The sequence below is a fragment of the Polypterus senegalus genome, chromosome 13 (genome assembly GCF_016835505.1).
Source record: "Polypterus senegalus isolate Bchr_013 chromosome 13, ASM1683550v1, whole genome shotgun sequence".
Lineage (NCBI taxonomy): Eukaryota > Metazoa > Chordata > Cladistia > Polypteriformes > Polypteridae > Polypterus > Polypterus senegalus.
Window position 1 is genome coordinate 120930105 of NC_053166.1, and position 21193 is coordinate 120951297.

The 21193-nt window shown below is 35.2% G+C and overlaps 1 protein-coding gene across 1 annotated transcript in view; it reads right to left on the minus strand.

Moving 5' to 3' along the window:
- Positions 1-15304, minus strand: part of fam193b (family with sequence similarity 193 member B) — a 107367-nt gene extending 92063 nt beyond the window's left edge. Inside the window, exon 1 of the mRNA XM_039774095.1 lies at positions 14913-15304. Within this exon, the coding sequence (XP_039630029.1) occupies positions 14913-15080 (168 nt within the window). The 5' untranslated portion in view covers positions 15081-15304. The remainder of the gene's footprint in view (positions 1-14912) is intronic.
- Positions 15305-21193: the final 5889 nt, after the last annotated feature.

Sequence of the window (21193 nt, forward strand, 5' to 3'; positions counted from 1 at the left end):
TGGTCATCCTAGTACATTATACTGTTAGCGAAACAGTGAATCATTATAATGTGTAGATAATGGAGCTGTGAGATTGGTTTATTGTGTAAATACTGAGTAAACGTTTATTTACTTTGTGCATAATAGCTTATACACCACAAGGTACTTCATTCATATCAATAACCTTTTCCTTTTCTTTGCTTGCATTCTACTTTTAAGGTTATAAAGATAATGTAATGTACCTGTTGGTTGTCTTCAATTTGTGCTCAAGCAGCTGAAAATTATGAATATCATAAAGCAGAAACAACTTGCCTACAGCAGATTGCTCTCCACGTCAGCAGTCCACAGAAGACTCATGACAGCAAGTAACATTTTATCCCCGCTTGCTGTCTGCTGGTGTTTTATTAAACTGTTTTGGGGATCTGTATGCAGTCAGTAGTGGCTATCAGATGTGAAAAAGATGAAAATATATAAGTTGGTGTAACGGCTGTCAAGGTAAAATTGAAACAGTAAATTAAACAAATTAATTTGTAAGTAAAGTTGCCTAGAACATTCCTCTGTTTAAGACAAAGGAGTTCTCTGATACTTCATTGCTTTTCCATTGGAGATTTTGAAAATTCAAACCTTCGTACATAGTGCACTCTGCTCAAGGTATCTCAACACGTTCCCATGAAGAATAAGTGTTTCATATTTCAACAAAAAAGGTCCACTGGAGTCCAAGTTGTTTTTTGCAGACAGAGGGCATACATAACTGCAAGTAGGTAAATAAATTTATTACATGCACATAGCAAGATAAACCAGGTAGTCCACAATGATCATATCACTGCTTATAATCTCTATGCTGCTTCTAGTCATTAAAATACCTCAAACATTTGTTGCTTCTCTGGGAAGAAACACAAAATTACAACTATGAAATGAGTATTATTTGAAAATTATGAAAACTTTTAGGCTTTTACCACACTATTCAATATAGAGAAAAAAATTAGGTGTACATAAGAAAACTCAAAAGGCAGAAAACACAAGTATAAAATCTGTAATATCTTGTTAAATCCTCCCTAAATACATTTTATTGTCTACACTTTTATTGTAACCTTTAGTTTTACCTGGCAGTATTTTGAAAAATGCAAACATTTCAATTGCTGGAGATGGAACTGAAATACAGAATGTTAAATGAATGAGCTTAATCAACAGCCTACACCCTGAATTATACAGGCAACATGGTATTACATGAAATTTGAACTGAAAGTAAAAATGTTCAAATATTCAAATGATTGGTTTTGTGCAAATGTTCAAACCTTTTTTCAAAATAGTCAAAAGACTTTTTTCTTTTTTTTAAAGGAAGTGTGTTACTTGGTTTAGAGGACACCAACTGTGATAGTTCTCTCCTAACTAATAATAGGGTATCTAGTCATAGCTGCCTTCCACCAATGTAAGGGCTTTTTTGTTCTTGGCAAAAGGCTTCCCTAAAATGTATATGAAGACTCTGTTCCTCAAAGATGTTGAACAACATCCTTGCCTTACATTTCTATACTCTCTTCTACACTACTGTTCTTAGGCTAAAGTAATGTGAGGTCATTGTAATATGTTAGAGATAGGTTTTGTTCATTTAAACCATAGTTTCTTAGCTACTGGGTCACGACCCACATTTTCATTGCTTGGTACTGCAGCTGGTGCGTAATGGGTTGCTATTGCTTAGTGCACAAATAGGTCATTGTAGGCCACATGAGCAATCGACAATGCTGCGCAAAACATGCATACTCATTTCTCCAAGGGGGGGGCACACACATAATAGGCTTTTTTTTTTTTAAAGATTTGTACTATGTTTATTATTTATTGCTGTGTGTCATACAGCATGTTTTGGCAAGAAACAATTACTATGTACTTAAAATGTTAATCCGTATTTATAACTACACCTCAAGAATTACAAATGTCTAGTTGAAACACTGAAAAAATAACACCATTAAAGCAGCGTTTAATTGCCAAAATCAATTAAATGATTGTGTGAGAATATATATATATTTTTGTTGTCAGAGAAATGATGAAAACTACTTTTTTTTTTAATTAAGCCTTGTTTCGGTAAGTGTGGCAACACACTGTATCAGTGCACGCTCCCAACCTAAGGTGGTTTAATTCATGTGTGTTATGGATAAATATTTTTGTTGATATTTTATTAAAGTATGCATTTCAAGGAAATTACTATTTTATGGTCACTGAAAAATAGGCCTACAGAATTTCATTTTGTTAATAAAAACATGAACAGTTAACATCTGTGGTCTATAGTTTAATTATAAAAATACACTTTAATATAGGACATAAGACTTCTATTTGTGTGGTTATGCAGATTAGTGTACAAGGTTTTTTAAAGGGATAAAGAAAAGAAAAAAAATCAGAATCATCCATTCACGTAACATGAAATCCATGATCAGTATTGGTCTTAAAATACCTGATCGGAGCATCTCAAGTCTCAACATTGTCAAGTTAAGGTAACACTTGTTATTATGAAAGTAAGACTGTAGTAATTCACTCAGGACATACAAAGTGAGAATCGGTTTTAATTTTTGTTCAGACAGCTTCAGTCAAGCAGCAGCCGCTGCTTCGTCAGTGGATACCAGAATTCAGAAAACCAATTTGTACAAAAGAGTAAATATTCAGCTTTAGTTGTTTCCCAATTTTAACCCTGAATGCCTCTATAGGTTGCTATTCATTGTACACCCAATAATCCATCCATCCATTATCCAACCTGCTATATCCTAACTACAGGGTCAGGGGGTCTTCTGATCCTTAAGTTTATCCTGTCAGTATGTAAAGTCCTAAGGAGATTGGCCTGAGCAGAGTTACTACTTCAGGAGGCTCTGTAGGAACGGACAACTCGCAGCATCTCTCAAAAAGTTTTGTATAGTTAATTGTTCCGATATACTTCTCCAACAACAACTTCTGTGCGAAAAGATCCAAATCGTATTCATCACATTCTAGGAAACGTACTCATAAAAGTACACTCATAAGAAATAGGCATTGTGTCTGTATAATATGGATTCATTATCTTCTAAAAGTAATGTCTATATATATATATATATATATTTTAATTGTTAAACAATTTTATTACATTATTTCAATGTCATTATATTTTGCTCAAAGCTGTAGTTTTAAAATGTATTGCTATTTATAATCACTAATACTTAAGCATAAACATTACAGTTCTTGAATAGTGTCTTCCATAACATTGTTTAAACTATGTCAATACATTCAAGCTTATTTAATAATAGTGCAATGTGTAGAACATAAGTACAAAATAGCATCACGTTCTTAAGTTATTATCTGCATTTACTCTAGTAGTTTTAAAAGATATATTCCCTTTTTTCTCTGTTTTGTTAAACTAAACCACACACACACAAACATGTACATGTCACTAATAAAATCATTAACCCTGTTGTAAACAACTTCTTGAAGATATTAGTGGCATAGATTTGTATTTTAATAAATAATTATTTGGACATCTTCTCTTTCTGACTCTTCTTACCAAACAACTTGTGGTGAATGCACTTGTCGCTAACTACTAGCAAGTTAAGTTTGAAATGAGCTGCTTCACACATTAAACACTTCACGTCAGCATTTTGTCATTATTACTATAACATGAAAAGTTTCTGTTTTACTTATGTGTTCAACATTTCTTGCCTCGTATTTCCTGTTACCCTACATTTACACAGATCGCTATAGACATGGAACACACATGAAATGTATGTATTCCAAATAACAATATATTATTTACCCAATACAATTCCTCACACCTAACTCTCAGATAAAGAGACTTAAGCTGTAAGAATTTTGCCTCTGACATGACTTCAGCTGCCTCGGTAGAGGATGGGATAGCAGGCTGTTTACTGCTTGTGCTGATTTACACATTTGCAAAACAATGACACTGATGAGGAGATGCAAGGGAATTTAAGGTGGCCCAGAATTAGGAATATGTTCATATGCTTCAGGGATTCTAGTGTTAAAGATGCTTTTAAAGTGGCTGTGCCTAGCATCTTGTACATTATAAATAGTTGTCCCAAAACTGGTTCAGTCCCAGCCGGTTTTAAGCATGCTGTAGGGGAGTGTTTAATTTAAAAAAAAAAATCTGGATTACAAAGATTTTTAGAATTTCACATCCATCTCCAAGTTACCCTTTCTTTCTAAAAGTCTGGAGTAGCCTGTCTTTCTACAGCTGCAAATCTTTATAAATGAAAATGGCTTTTTGAAGTACTTCAGTCTGGTTTTAAGTCACACCATAGCACAGATTCTGCACTTCTAAGAGTTCTAAATGATCTTTTATTAATAAGTGATGCTCGAGCTACGGCTGCCCTACTGCTTTTAGATCTAACTACAGCATTTAATACAGCTGACCATGACATCTTATCGCCCATCTTGAGCTGCATGTGGGTATACAAGGAATTGCTTTGGATTGGTTCAGGTAATACCTCACAGGTAGAAGATTTTCAGTCAGCCTCAACTCTTCTTCGACCCCTCTCATCTGTGGGGTCCCTCAAGGATCTGTTCTGGCACCTATTATTTTTTCTCTGTTCATGCACCCTTAGTATTAATTTTTTTTAAAAATATTTATTTCCATTGCTATGGAGATGATACAAAGTTATATTGTCCACTGAAACAGACTAGAATGTTTGAAAGATATAAAAATATGGATGTCACAAAATATTCTTAGTTTAGATAACAAAAAAACAGATTTTATGTTTTGGACCTTCTGATTTTAATTGTGCTCCTACAAGTAATCTTGGATCTGCGACAACTTATTGTAAACCCTTTGCAAAAAAATCTTGGTGTGATTTTTGATAATGTCTTTAAATCTGACAAACAAATTAACTCCATTGTTAAAGCCTGTTTTTATCAGCGGAGAGAATTAGCTAAAGTCAAGCCATTTCTTTCTGTAGATGATATTGAAAAACTGGTTCCAGCTTTTGTCTTGACTATTGCAATTCATTATAACATTGGTGTTAATCAATCATCTCTTGCTCATCTACAGTGCATCCAGAATACTTCTACCAGGCTTCTGACAGGAACATGGAAACAGAATCATATTTCATGAATTTTAGCTTCTCTCCAATTGGATTCCATACAACACAGAGATTAAAATTTTACTGTTTGTTTTCAAGTCCATAACTGGTGTACCCCCCATTTATTTTACTGATTTTACACCCTTAGTCTCCTTCACAGTCACTGAGGTACTCTGACCAGAAGTTATTGGTCATACCGAAATCTACAATGGAACTTAGAAGGGACCATTCTTTTACAGTAGCTACTCCTATGCTTTGGAACTATCTGTATATTAGACCAGTGCCAACGGCTGTTACTTTTAAATCTCATCTGAAAGCTTTTCTTTTTGTCTTGGCTTTTTAAACTTATTTTATTTACACTGTTACTTATACTATTTATTTAATCTGTTTTGATATATTTAATTTTATCTATATATGTAATTGTGTATTTATGGAAGCTGCACAGCACTTTGGTCAACTTATGTAGTTTTAAATGTGCTTTATAAATATATTGAGTTGTTTCAGAGAGGTCCCTCACAGAAAAAAAATGAAACAATATATAACAGCTTTTAATAATGAGAAGTATTTTATTTTCTTTTATAATATATGTATTATGGATACATATTTTGTATATATTTTATTAGTTAAAAGTATTTCAAGGAAATTCTATTTATTTTAGTATTTTTATGGTCACTAAACAATAAGCCTACAAAACTTAATTTTGTTAATAAAAAAGAAATATTTAAAACTTGTGGTCTATAGTTTAGTTATAAAAATCTTAAAGTTAACACTTTATTATAAGACATAAGCCTTAAACGTGTCTCGTTATGCAGAAGCTTAGTGTAAAAACTTTTTTAATGGTAGGAATCAGCCAATCAAGTTATATGAAGATCAACAATCAGTATCAGTCTTTAAAAAAACTTACTGAAGCATCCCAGAAAAAGATATTCTTATTTTATGTAAAAAGTTGATTACTCTCCTCTCTCTGACACTACAAAAGAAAACAGAAGACTACATGTGGCGTTTAACCTTGTTTTATGGTTCACACAGTGGAACAGGAATATCAATCATGTTTACTTTTAACTTTAAACTTATTGTGACATGAACTTAGAAAAATAAAATTTTTACTAATAAAATTAAAATACCTAGAACATGCAATCAATATAACAAAGTTAATGAAACAGCAATAAAGAACAATTTATCTTGAGTTTTACCTAGATTTACACAAAATGTATTAAGTAATTTGCTAAAAGTTTCAGTTGTAGAGATCTAGAGATTACCTCTAGAAATCCTTCTGAAATGTAAGAAATGTGTTTTTGAAGTGTAATATTCAAGAGAGTTGGGAAGCTGTTTCCATTTTTATTCTAACCCAGAGTGGTAACACATTTTTGTAACATTCGTCCATTTACTGGAAGATGTAGAATATTGGCTGCTTATTCACTGTCTAGGAAACTTGCTATCTGCTAAACTGCATTTTTTTATCTTATTGATTTTATTGAAATCACACAACATTCCATACAAATAGATCAATTTTACAAGAATAGGATTGAAAACAAATCAACCCCCACCCCTGAGAAAGAGAGCATTGGCAGCAGAATAAAACTTAGACCTAGTAAAAATAAATAAATAGATGGATGAATGGAGAAGAAAAAGAAAAAGGAATGGGTTGAGAATCTGCTTCCTCAGTGCTTAAAAAGCTTATTCTAAAATGTTACTATTAGATCCTGCCAGGTTTTGAAAAAATTCAGCACAGATCCTCTAAGTGAGAATTTGATTTTTTCCAATCTCAAATAGTATACAAGATCAGTTATACACTGACTTAAAAGGGGAGAGTTAGGATTCTTCCAGTTGAGTTAGATAAGTCTGCGTGCCAATAGTGAAGTAAAGGCAATCACAATTTGTTTGTCCTTCTCCACTTTAAGCCCATCTGGAAGTACACCAAACACAGCTGTTAATGGGTTAGGATGGACTGTGACACCAAGCCTATCCAAAAGGCATTTAAAAATTTACTCCAGAATGATGTTAATTTGGTGCATGCCTAAAACATGTGACCCAGTGAAGCTGGAACTTGATTGCAGCATTTGCAGGTTGGATCTTGCCCGGGAAACATTTTGGACAATTTTAAGCGAGACAGATGTGCTCAATATATCACTTTGAGTTGAATAATTGTATGCTTTGTGCATATGGAGCTTGAGTGAATTCTCTGCATTGCTACCTTCCACTTTTTTCTGATATAAAATGGTTTTATATATTGCAGAGATGCTGTCTAAGTCCTTGAAACTGATCAATATTTTTTTCCAGCATAGAGGGAGGTGGGAGGTGAGGAAAATTGGGCAGGTTCTGTTTAACAAAATTTCTAACTGGAAGATAATGAAAGAAATGTGTTGCTGGAAAGTTGTCTATGTACAGATCTAAGTGATTTAATCCCAAATGTTTTCCGGACATTAAAAACTGCATATGTTTGCAAGGGTTGAAAATGTGGTACTCGTGCAGAGGTGCCACCGACAAAAGATTCTCTCTGCTACATTGAAATTTTAAACAATTTGCTATTATACAATCTATTTTCATAGACTGCTCTGTTTCTAGCACTTGTTCCCTAATGAAATGTATAAATATAACAACTGAATGGGTGGATGTAGGTTGTTTAAGGTTGTGGAATTAAGAGTTATTTGCAAGTCAAGCTTTTAGTGCAGTTTTATGCTTGCCGGTAAGGAACAGATGCTGTTCTGGAAAATTACATACAACAATGCCAATTCATCTGCATCTTATGGTTCAGAGATACTTCCTCTTCAGGTCCTTACTATTATGCTCTTGTGCCATGTGCGCTCACCTCTGCACATATGATCTCTGAAGTAAACTGCTTTTTTAGTCAGTCAGTCATTGTCCATTTTTAGAATATTTAAAAGTGGCATTTTATTTACTTGGATATTGTGTGACACTCAACTACTCCAGCTTAAGACACTACCATTAAGTCAAATATACTTTGCAAAAAAAAAAAAATATATAACCACCAAAAAGTGATACATTAGTTTGGCTTTGTCACCAATTTTCTTAGTCATCACTATTAAAAAAAAAAAAAAAAGTTTGTTTATATTAAATATTAAGAACATCCACACAACTAATTAATGTGCATTCGAACATTATAGAATTAATCACCACAAACCATTGCTACTCAGATCAGTACATGGCAGTAGGGCTGGGCGGTATACTGGTTCATACTGAAAACTAGTGCTGGGCGATATGGAAAAATCATATATCACGATATGGATTATTTTATATCACAATAACGATATATATCACGATAAACCACCCACAATAAAGTACGTTTCCAGTTATTCTCTTAAAAGTTTGACAAAAATATCATTGCATACTTTTTTTTGCAACTTTATTTTGAAGTGACATTTAACTGAACTGTCACAAAACCACAAGATGGAGTTTCTTTGCGAAAAGTTCATTTTTATTTTTGATTATCACTTATATAAAGGGTAGAGTATGCATTGCATAGCGACAAGACATTATCATTCATTTGTCATAGCCTATTTAATGCAATATTTTCTTTAGTAATTGATAAAATTAGGTTAGAAACGATAGAAACGATAGAAGAGAAATAGGACGATAGACACTTTTCTATCGTCCCCACGATATATATCGTCATATCACCCAGCACTGCTGAAAACCGTTTTTTATTTCTGTTATGATATGGATTTTTCTTATACCGCAACACCAGTTTAAATTGCCTAAACAACATTCGGAATTTGGCGCAGTGGAAAACTGTTTAAGGGGGACCCTTTTCACTGCTACACCGCTAAACACACATGCAATGGAGTACATGCGTTAGAGGAGGTGTTGCGTGGGGACTCTTTTTCACTGCTACATAGCTAAACAGGCATGCAACGGAGTACATGCGGTAGTGGAGGTATTGGGCGGTGAAAATGACCAGAGAACATTCTGAAACTGAAGCTGTAGCAGACGATAAAGATGAACAAGATGACACAGAAGAACTTTGCTGGAAAAAGCAGTCACGTCTGTTGTCTGGAGATACTTTGGATTTTAAAGGTCGGATGTGGACCATTATGTTCAAATGTATGAATACTGTTTCTATACTACTGGATAATACTGCAAGCCAAGTTGTACTTGTTTAATTTTTTTCAATACTGCGTAATGTACCTGGGTACTGTGTAATAGTGTGACGACTTGTTGACTTTATTCTCGGCATTTCCACTTTAATCTCGACGCTATTCTCGTAATTTGTTATTAAAGTAAAACATTGTAAACTAAACTTCATCTTAAAATTAATATTTAATTTACTAGATTTTCTCAAAACCAATCATAAGTTATGTAGCACACTAAATGCTTTGTGTTAAGTGTTCCCGGAGCCGTATTAATCGCTACGTGCTTCTTAAACTGACTTCCTCTTGCACTAAGAGGAGGTGCAGGCAGCACACAGAATACATTAATTTCATGATATTTCTGCTCCCTGAACATTTAGAATGCTAAGATAAGTACTTGATATAATTTTCATGATGAAATGCATTAAAGCTTGTTTAATCATGTTGGGGGCACGGTGGTGTGGAGGTTGCACTGCTGCCTTGCAGCAAAGGGGTCCCAGGTGTTCCCTGCTTTGAATTTGCATGTTTTTCTGGTGGGTTTACTCAGCGTGCTTCAGTTTCCTTTCAAAATCATGTAGGATGGCAGGTTTTGTTATGCTATATTAACCCTGCTAGAGTATGTATTGCTTGTATTCACCCTGCAATGTGCTGGCGCCCCGCTCAGGATATGCTCCTGTCTCGCACACAAAGCTTGCTGGGATGGGCGCAATCCTAAATGGATGGCATAATTAAACATGTATAACGAAGATTTTTTTTTAAAGTTCTGAACACTCCGTTGTCTAAGTTTATAACTAGTTTTAATTTCACAAAGACATATACTGTGTGGCGATTGGTTATGTGGAGAAAGAAAAAGGAAGGATAGGAACTAGGGGTTTGGTACGTCAGACAGCACACATGCAATAAAGAAAACCCGCTCAGATGAACATCCATTGAATTCTGTGTTCAACATATAGTTTTTTTTTTCTTTCCTGTGTCCATATTTTTTTTCTTCACCGTGGCCCTAATACGATTCCGTAGGGCTATAACACAAATTGCATTTTTTACAGTTTTATTATTTATGTATATAGCTTAGCTTGAAGCAAGATCAATATTTGCAATTTGCCTTAATGATGGATCAGTTGGTAAAGATGTCATCACCAAGTTGCACTTGTTTTATTTTATTTTTATTTGGTGAATACCGTGTAATGCACCTGGGCTTGAAGTCTTGAAGTAATAGTAATATTACTGGAAGTTGCACTATTATTTATTGTTATTATTTATTAGTTTAAATATCATGCAGTTTAATGATGGTAAAGTTGCTTTAAAAGTCACTTTAACGTGTCAGTGGACAGAGATTGTTAACATTAACAGAAAGTGTAGTTGGTTTACAAAAAATATTTACTCTTTATTCCTTTTCTAAGACATATTCAGTGCAATACAACTTTTGACAAGCACTTCTGAATATTTTACTAAGTCTAAATGCCTCTTTGGATGGTTGAAAATATATTGTCAAAATTTTAGTTTAAGTTGTTTGCAAAATTTGTTCAATAAAAGGTTCTGTATTTTGACTGCAACTGTCATGCAATGTGATTCCTTCTCTTCATTAGTGCCACCCCCTTGAAAACTATCACTTTTATGGGGCCACGCAAACCTGTATTAATACTTGTGTGCACATTAAAATGTATTTTTTTCTACAATGTACAATTCTCATGACAGTGGAATAGGTTATTCTTAGCCAGTCTACTGCAGTAATTGCAGTGGAAAATGTGGTTAATATCCACTCATGCATGGGAAAAAAATACCATTGAATACCGTGAAACCGGTATAATTTTGAAAAAGACTGTGATATAGAATTTTGGTCAGACTGCCCAGTACTACATGGCAGGCGACGGTAAGTGCAGATTTTTGTTTCAATTAATTACCTATATTAATTGGACTACTAGCTTAATTAATTAAATACACCTTTATTTGTTAGCTTGAAAGTTTACTGTGTCCAATCCAGAATGCCCAACAGTGTGTTTGCTTTTTAAAGGAATTTAACAAGTATGATTACACTCATCTTTCTTTTTAGGATTCGGCTCTTTTATTTCTTTTTTTAAGTGGGTTTCTTTTAAGTTGCTTGTTAAAAAACAATGGAGCAACTGCTCCTGTCATTTGCACTTATGTCTGCTCTTTGTTAACTGACACTCTTAGAAAAAAAATAATTCTGCTTCTAATCAAACTCTTCATAAATTAGTTGTCCTTTTTATTTTCTCATTTTACAGTCAATATAATGACTCAATGTGAAATTTACATCTTCTTGCATATATTTCAATGAATAGAAGTCTATTGTCCATTTTCTTCATTATAGAGTTTGAACTTCACATTATATCCAAACATTGTCAACTGAAAAGGACTGTACATAGGCATTAAGAACTAAAGAGAAACAACTACTTTAATAATATTTCCACCTGTAAAATCATTAGCAGGTAATTGCTAATCTCAATATCTAGAAAAGTACTATTTGTTTTGTTTTTTTTTATAAATATATATATATGGGGCAATTTTGCAATGACACAATAAAGAGTCTAATGCAGGAACAAAGAGTATGGATGTTTATTTTGAACAAAAACTCAATGCTACTGCAGCCCTCCACAAACTAAGCCATGTTCTTATTCCGTAGCTTTTTCCCCCAGTATGACACGTATGATGTTTTCTGTACACAAGTCATGTTTTTCTCTTAAATGTACCAATTTACAGACATATTGTAACTCTTGCTTTTACAGAATGTTATTTATTGTAAGCAGTATCTGAAATTAAATAAAGATGTCAATCCAATAACAGTGTTGGTTGATAATGTTACTCCTTCACATTGGTTACAGGAGATTGGTACAAACACTGGAAGTATGGCAGCTTTGTGGAGTTTACCTGATCTTATTGTGTTTTCTGGATTTCTCCAAGATATGGTAATTACTTTTAAATGTCCAAGGAAATAGATATAATTTTTGCAGCCACTCATGTAGGCAAGGTCTTGAAAATGAGGTTTACACCAAATCATGAACTCTTATTTCTGACCATAACTATTTATACTTATTGATAATCTCAAATATTCATACTAGTAGTATTTAACAATCAAAACTCTGCAATACTGGATTCCAATGAATATGAAAGAAAGAATAAAGGGCTGCCTACAACCCACTCCTACAGTTCTTTACAATGCTAAACTGTGACCTTACTGCTTGGGCCTACGGCCACCCACTTATTTGACAAACAGAAAAATACAGCCTGTTTGGCCAAGAAAATGAATAGAGGATGCATTACTTTGTGCAAGCATGCCTTCAACCTAAGCTCTGTCATACTGCAAAATGATGGAAAAGTCATGAATGGTCAGTAGTTTAAGAAATCAAGGGAACAACACTAAACTTAACTGTCAAAGTCAAATGGTGACGGAGTGAGTCGGGAAGGGAGTTATTTTCTCACATATTCAGATTCAGTTCTAGAATTTACACATATTCACATACCTGCAATGATTTTTTGAATGATGATCATCTGCAGAAAATCATATCTACTGTATAGTCTATGCATATGAACAACCACATTGCCAACTGAATAAAAATAGGAAATAAATAACACATCTTTCAAATTTAATACACCACCTGAATGAAACAAAGGTCTTATAAATAAGCACACAAAATTACCAAAAAATAAATAATTTATAGAAATCCTTAAAATCAAAATTATAAAGTGAATTATATTTCATCTCCAAGCAGAGAGCCACACTGTCAAATCAGGCAGTTTGCCTGATGTAAAACAGTTTTACAAAACAATTAAGTCTTGCTAGTTAAGTGGAAAACAAATAACTAAATGTTATAAATAAGTGTAATTTTAGTCAATGGCCTAAGTTCATCCTTCTAAAAAATTGGAAGGTAGTGAACTTCACCTAGCAATCAGCTCCAACATAAATGCATATACGTTAATCTGTGTCTACCACAATGTGTCTGCACTGAATTTTTAGTATAAAATCAATTGTCTTTTCAAAGGTGCATGCTATTTTGGTTACAGTTCATCATATTCTTCCTCACTGCAAAGGTTTGACAGATGAACCATACATACATTTTAACAGAAAACTGACATTTAATGTACTGAATTAGTACAAGAGGACAACATCAATTAATTAATTTCCGAACTTCTGCTTCTTCTTCTTTCGGCTGCTTCCGTTAGGGGTTGCCACAGCAGATCATCTTCTTCCATAATGAATAATTTCCGAACACTATTGTTAATCTCATTCATAATATATTTATGTACTTATACATTTCTATAAACATTATTCACATATTTCTCACTACATGTTGCAAGTTGTTTTGATGCATTCATTTTTTATATCCATGCCAAATATGTAATTGCGTAGAGCCCTATGGACTTCTGAATGTGCATTCACTATAAGGAAATAATTTAAGATTCATTGGGTCAAGGTCAAACATGTTCTATGTTAGGAAACTATTTCTGCCATACTTTTCCTTCACTATAGTGCCATGCCTGGAGAAAAACGGCATTTAAAACATTAACCAGAATGCAAAGAAACAGCAATGGATTTAAAAAAGTGTTAATGTTTCATTAGGTCACATAGCAAATATTCCACACTTTCTTACTAACATAGGCTAGTGAGCATTTCATTTCAGGTAATTGTGAATATAAACTTTTTTTTTGTCAGATTGTCAAATATTTATAATCTGAATCTGAAGGCAACATATATTTTGCGTTTGTAAGGATGCAATAGACTATTCATGGTAAAAATTTTGATACAGACTGTCAAGATCAAAAGTTAAAATGTCTTAAAATTACAAAGTGGGTGTACATAATTTTGTGAAAACCTTGAATGCAACAATAACAAATTCAACTCGAAGAGCACATTTTTTTGATCAAGAGGGATGGAGTAATTGGTTAATTGTGCAATTGACTTATAAGCTGTGTTCATCTCAGAAAAGTGACTATGCCTTTTCTTGTAATTTACAAAGTTTTTCAATGTGAGTTGCATATACAGTATATTCATGTACATAAGTAAGCATGCACAGGATTTAAATCAGTAAAGAGCAGCAGGTGTTGAAGGAAAAGGACAGCTACATCATGGACTGCATATACACCCCCAACCCAACAATGGGAGGTGCAACTAAAGGGATGCATTCTCTGGCTGAAAAACAAAGCATTTACTTGCTTACTTTTGCTAGAATCGTGGACTAAGACCATTTAACACATGGAAGGCACTTATCAGCGTCTATCGTTCTTTAATGCACTTCATATGATGCTAAAAGCTTCTCTCTCAGGTCCGCCTGAGCGTTTCCAAAGAGAGCTCCGCTATTTTTGGGAGGGGTGAGTCCTATTCAATTCTTCACTTTCTGTGCTCTACTAATCAGCATCAGCACTCGGCGATCCAGGTTGTCGAAAGAAAACATGCAAGAAAAACAGACACAAACCGCGCTCTTGTGGCCTGCCTTTTCCTTCCTCTGAAATACGTTGGGCTTCGAAGGACCTTTGCCACTTACAAAGAACAGAAACAACAAAAACGCACACAATAGGAACAGCATCATCGAAACCATGCTTAAGTGTTACCCGCGGTAGTGTGACCAAAGCCGGACAAGGTCCACCTGCCTAGATTCACAGCAAGTCTAACGTGTACTATATGCAGCTGTCCAGAACACATTTTCATACCGCCATTCCATATTTCTGAGAAACGCACAGCTCGATCACTCGCTGGAATTTACTATAGGCATCCTGCAACAAACTCTGCAAGATGAAGTACAACGCTGCAAGTGGATTATTAAAGGATAAAATAAAATGTAACCTGGTTCGATTTGGCTAGCCTGTCTGCTCCGGTATCTCCTGCTCCTCCTCCTCCGCCGCCGCCGCCAGATGCATCTGCGGGAGAGATGGGATTCTTCACAAGGCTCTGCTGCCCTGCACCCAGTTCCTTATTCCCGGACCCCTGCTGTTTGCTTTTTTTTCTGGCCATGTTGGAAATGTTCTCTGTGTCTTCCGGTCCAGTTGGTATCGTTTTCACTAGAGCAAAATCCAACACATTCGTAAACTCCTAAACCGACAGCCTTGCTTGCTTTCCCCAGCCAAGACAACAGCCAATATGGCGGAGAGCTGGCAAACCCAAGAGTTCAGAGGTCACAAAGTACTGGCAAAAAAAGGCTGCAATTCATTTTCAACCCGAGGAAGTCGTCGGTTTCCATTTTTAGTAAGGGCAACTAAAATCGTGTCCGAGAGGGGGCATGTAACAGACCTAAACGGGCAGCTAATGCTACAGAGGTTAAGTTGCTAAGTGAACCAGTAGGAGCTGACGTCGGAGTCACTATGCAGTGTTTTTAATATTTTACTTCTTCGCTTTAAATGAAGACTTGTAGTTGGTTAGACAAATATAACGTATAAATTACACAAATTATGTGAGAACATGAGAATTTATTTTCATAATAAAATGCTGCAATTGATTTTAATATACATTGTCAGCACATTCTATAAGTTTTACTGGTGGAATGTTTTGTAAATAAATAATTTAATTAATTCACTTATTTTTTGATCTTGTTTATTCTGTTTAGAGTTGTATTGCTTATTTTCATGTTAGTAATGTATGGCATTTAAAATAGCGTTTATGTTTGAACGATGGTAGGCAGGGCTAACAGCATTTTATTTTTCAATATATTATTTACCTACCGCCTTTATCCAAGGCAACTTAGAACATCTGATATACAATTGGTTACATTTCTTTTTCCAGTTGGAGCACTGGTAGGTGAGGTGACTAGCTCATGGTCACACAGTGTAAGTAGTTGCCACAGTCAACCCCTGTGTTACACGATGCCCTATTGTAAACTCGCTAACATTAAGTTATTTATTTATTTAATATTTATTATTTATCACATATTTATAATTCAATTAATGATTTTTGAATAATTATAAAGTCATGTATTGTCATTGTCCCCAAATATTCTTCTTAATGGCATAGTAATTGGAGTTGAGCGACTAAGCATTTCAATACATATTGTACTCTATGTGTAATTTGTATGTGACAAATAAAATTTTATTTCATTTTAACTCACAACCTCAGAAGTCTGAAGGCCAAATTCTTAACCAGTATGTAACACTGTCTGCCTGTAATAATAATGCTTATTAAAAATTATAATATTTTGACCATACCATGTAACGTTCTTGTAACTCTAGCAGGGCGGGTTCCTGCCTGATATTGCTTTTATCTCTCTGTGACCGTGTAATGTAAAAAACAGATGACTAGAAGGGAGGAAATTAAATTTTGCGGGAGAATACCTACATTTTAGATGAGCAAGATGTTTTAAGAGCACAATCAATTTAAACCATTGCAGCATAACAAAGAAAAGAAAAAAAAATCCTACTTAGATTTTGTGGCACACATTACATATGGTGCAAGAAAAGATTTACTTGTGGACTTAAGGTTAAACTGAATGACAAAACCTTTGGGGGTGCCATTACAGTGTATACATGTATGCAAAATGAGACAACTTAATTTTAAACTTTCCTTTTAGTTTCCTCTGATTTTGTATCAAAAGAATGTCATTTGGAACAGTGGACTCAATTGGTTATTATTGTGATTTCATTCAGAATACCACAGGGATGCCTTGTGCAAGAATTGATGGCCATTTACTGTTGAAATACACCATCATTAGTAAGCCTTATATGTTCAGTGGTGTAACAAGTCAGTTTGGGCCTATATGCAAAGCTTTGCAACAGGTCCCTTAATCCAGGATACAAACAAATGCAATGTGAATTTGGTAATATCTGAAGAGGTGGTGCAGTACCTTCACAGAGTCAATATCATTATTTAATGTTGGAAACCATACAGAAGTTATTCCACAGTATTCATGAATGACCCTTCATGTGTTAATGATATCAGTAGAGAGACTTCAGTTAGACCAATATCGTTGTCAGTGTTCATATTATTTTTGGAACCCACTTCTGCAACTACACATCTAATGATACAAGCACCCACACTATTAAGAAACATGTCCAAAAGCAATTCTGAACGACTGGCGCTACAGCCCAATATAAATTGAAATGACAGATTCTTACTTAACCAGCAAATTGCCACAAAATTACAAACTCTTTAAGCAAACTCATCTATTCCCATCACATCCAGCTCTCTGTGGGTATCCTCAGCTAAAAGAATCGACAGTCTGGACAATTTACCATAACCGACTGTCCTGTACAAGTATTTTTGTTTTAAGTTTGAAAATTACCTCACTTCTGACGCCACAGAAACTGGGATTCTACGAAAAGGATGCAGGACAGCGCAATATACATTGAAGCTAGCCGTAATATTTTTTTAATTGACATGTCTTGAGAGCCGCATGGAATTCGATTATTTGATCAAGAATGGATAGGGATGGGACTATCCACAAACACCTGTATTCGTTCATTCGTGCGTGTTTTACGTCAGTCGCAAGGACGCGTAGTTGTAAGTCTCACCACAAATCCGGAGTTGATTGAAAAACTGAATTTTGCAGATGGTTATCTAACTATTATTTTACGGGAATGAATAAAGTTTACGGTGGTCATTTTTGGCACGCACACGACGGAAATTGCATCATATTTGGATAAAGGTTAAACGAGGGGTATGTTAACCCTTAACAACTCGCACAATTTTTCATGTCGTAAGTACTCGCGCGGTGTACTTTATGCACTAGTGTTTTAATGGATATTTATATGCATGATGTGTGGGTTTAATCAAAAATTTTGCAATAATTTTAAATTGCACATGAATGTAATTTAATACCATATTACTGAATAGTATGACACAGTCTAGGACTATTTGAAAATAAATCTGATCACTTCTCCAGTGCTCATTCGTCACCGGTCACACTGTCATCTGCTGCAGGATGTGCACGTATCATATTTCAGTTCAGTTGTTGAATGTTCTTTTCAGACAAAGTCATTGCAAGAAGAGTAGTGTACCAAGCTGAGAGTAGATGGCGGAAGATGCCGGTAGATTCAAGTAGGACGTTAGACAAAAATAACTGAGAATGTTGTACAAAATACATCAGTGCGAATAGTGAAGGGTTAAAGAGGCATCCGTCTTGATCATGTACTTTATGTACTGGGAATGGTTACTCCCTGGAGCGTGGAAAGCGCAGGGCCCTTTGGAAATTCTTACTTTGATTGTCCAGACTCATGAATCATTGATAACTCGATCAGAAAACAGGACATAACTAATTATTCCAGCGACTGTCTGTGGTTTACGTAGAATATATAGAGGTTTGTCCTTTTGAGGTTTCGTGCGCGTTGTAAAAATGTATGTTAGAGGGAAAAGCGGGTGCAACCCCTTTGGTGTTTCGGTCGATTGAAAACGGGACATTTTTGTCATTTCGTGACACAACGTAGATAACTGGGGTTGATTGACCACCTAATCATTAAACACAGTCAACTTTACAATGACTGGGGGAAAAAGTTAATTGAGTACATGTAGGCATCAGCATACATGTACTGGGATGAGAGAGAAGACTGGGATTGTCGCTTAGTGCATTAGTAATAATGAATGTGAAAGTACACCCGAAAGCCTCCAGGTGGCAGCATCATAATGTGACAATAGTAACAAGCTAGCGATCTAATAAAGTAGATAGTAGAAGATGCGTGAAACTGCTGATAACAGTTACATTAGCTTTGGAAACAAAATAGTGGCAGCGTCATTATCTTTCTCCCAAATCCAGTTTCATTGATTGCATGATCCCAGTATGTATAATATTAAGAAATCTTTCTCAGACTCGCATAATTCAGTTCAGTGTTGCGGTGTACAGGAGCCGGTGCAGCATTAGGTGCAATTAGGTAACAGTAAAATATCCATTTACCTTCATTTAGCACCTGACAAAATGGTGCACCATTAAGTCTAATTACATGAACTTTACTTAAAGTTTCAAAGAAAACTTTAAGAAATATCAATAGTGGTCAGAACTCTGTTCGAGCGACCTTGAAGCAAATCTGACTTTCTTAAATAAACCAAGGTTCTTAAATCAAAACACATCGCCTTTTTCCGAGCTATTGCATCCTTTCTGGACTATTGTGATGTTTAATCTAATCTGCATCGTTGACATAAATCTCCGTATTACGGTAGTATGACTGAGAACTTCCTAGCTAGACTCGAGTGAAGACAGTGAAATTTTTATTGCACGTTCCTCGGAAGTGTTGTATATATCAAGTATATCAAGTCGCGAGGCTGAACGTGTAAAATATGTTTTCACTGCATAATTAAGCTTGGGAACCACTAGATGGCACCATCATATGATAAACCAGTCATTCTCAGCTTCGTTTTGTGGCTGCAGAAACCGATGTAATTGTTTAATTGCTTATTTATTTTTTATTTTTTAATTTATTATCCAGAAAAATGTAGTAGTATGAGATTTACACTTACATGCAATGAGAAATATTTTGTATTTTTGCAATATCTCTAAAAGCTTACATTTGTTTTGTTAATTTTATTTATTTATTTATTGCTAATCACTTTTTCTGTGGAGTTTCCTCTCTTAATTTTATCTGGATACTAATAATTAATAATGACCAGGATAGACTCCAGGGCAAATAGTCACTGACTACTAAAGGGCAGCTATTTTAGGGTGGCCCAATTCTGTGCTTACTAGATGGGTTTAAAACTAATTACTCAATATAGTACTCAGCATTAACATTTGTAGAGCACTATCTCTTCTGTTGTATTTTATAAAGCATGTAGTAATAAAATGCATTGCATTTGTCATTCCAACAGATGGCACATCACAAACCTTTGTAGTAATGTATTAGACATAGCAACCGGACAGACACACACAGTTATCCTTTTATTATGGTTTATTTGTAAACAGTGTACTAAATAATAAGATCTTTATATACAGTGCATCTGGAAAGTATTCATAGCGCATATTTTATGTTATAGCCTTATTCCAAAATGGATTAAATTAATTTTTTTCCTCAGAATTCTACACACAACACCCCATAATGACAATGTGAAAAAAAAAATTACTTGAGGTTTTTGCAAATTTATTAAAAATAAAAAAACTGAGAACTCACATGTACGTAAGTATTCACATCCTTTGCTCAATACTTTGTCGATGCACCTTTGGCAGCAATTACAGCCTCAAGTCTTTTTGAATATGATGCCACAAGCATGGCACACCTATCCTTGGCCAGTTTCGCCCATTCCTCTTTGCAGCACCTCTCAAGCGCCATCAGGTTGGATGGGAAGCATCGGTGCACAGCCATTTTAAGATCTCTCCAGAGATGTTCAATCGGATTCAAGTCTGGGCTCTGGCTGGGCCACTCAAGGACATTCACAAAGTTGTCCTGAAGCCACTCCTTTGATACCTTGGCTGTGTGCTTAGGGTCTTTGTCCTGCTGAAAGATGAACCGTCGCCCCACTCTGATGTCAAGAGTGCTCTGGAGCAGGTTTTCATCCAGGATATCTCTGTACATTGCCGCAGTCATCTTTTCCTTTATCCTGACTAGTCTCCCAGTTCCTGCCGCTGAAACACATACCCAAAGCATGATGCTGCCACCACCATGCTTCACTGTAGGGATGGTATTGGCCTTGTGATGAGCGGTGCCTGGTTTCCTCCAAAAGTGACGCCTGGAATTCACACCAAAGAGTTCAATCTTTGTCTCATCAGACCTGAGAATTTTGTTTCTCATGGTCTGAGAGTCCTTTAGGTGCTTTTTGGCAAACTCCAGGTGGGCTGCCATGTGCCTTTTACTAAGGAGTGGCTTCCCTCTGGCCACTCTACCATACAGGCCTGATTGGTAGATTGCTGCAGAGATGGTTGTCCTTCTGGAAGGTGTGCCTTTCCAAATCATGTCCAATCAACTGAATTTACCTCAGGTGTACTCCAATTATGCTGCAGAATCATCTCAAGGATGATCAGGGGAACAGGATGTACCTGAGCTCAATTTTGAGCTTCATGGCAAAGACTGTGAATACTTCCGTACATGTGCTTTCTCAGTTTTTTTATTTTTAATAAATTTGCAAAAACCTCAAGTAAACTTTTTTCACGTTGTCATTATGGGGTATTGTGTGTAGAATTCTGAGGAAAAAAATGAATTTAATCCATTGGAATAAGG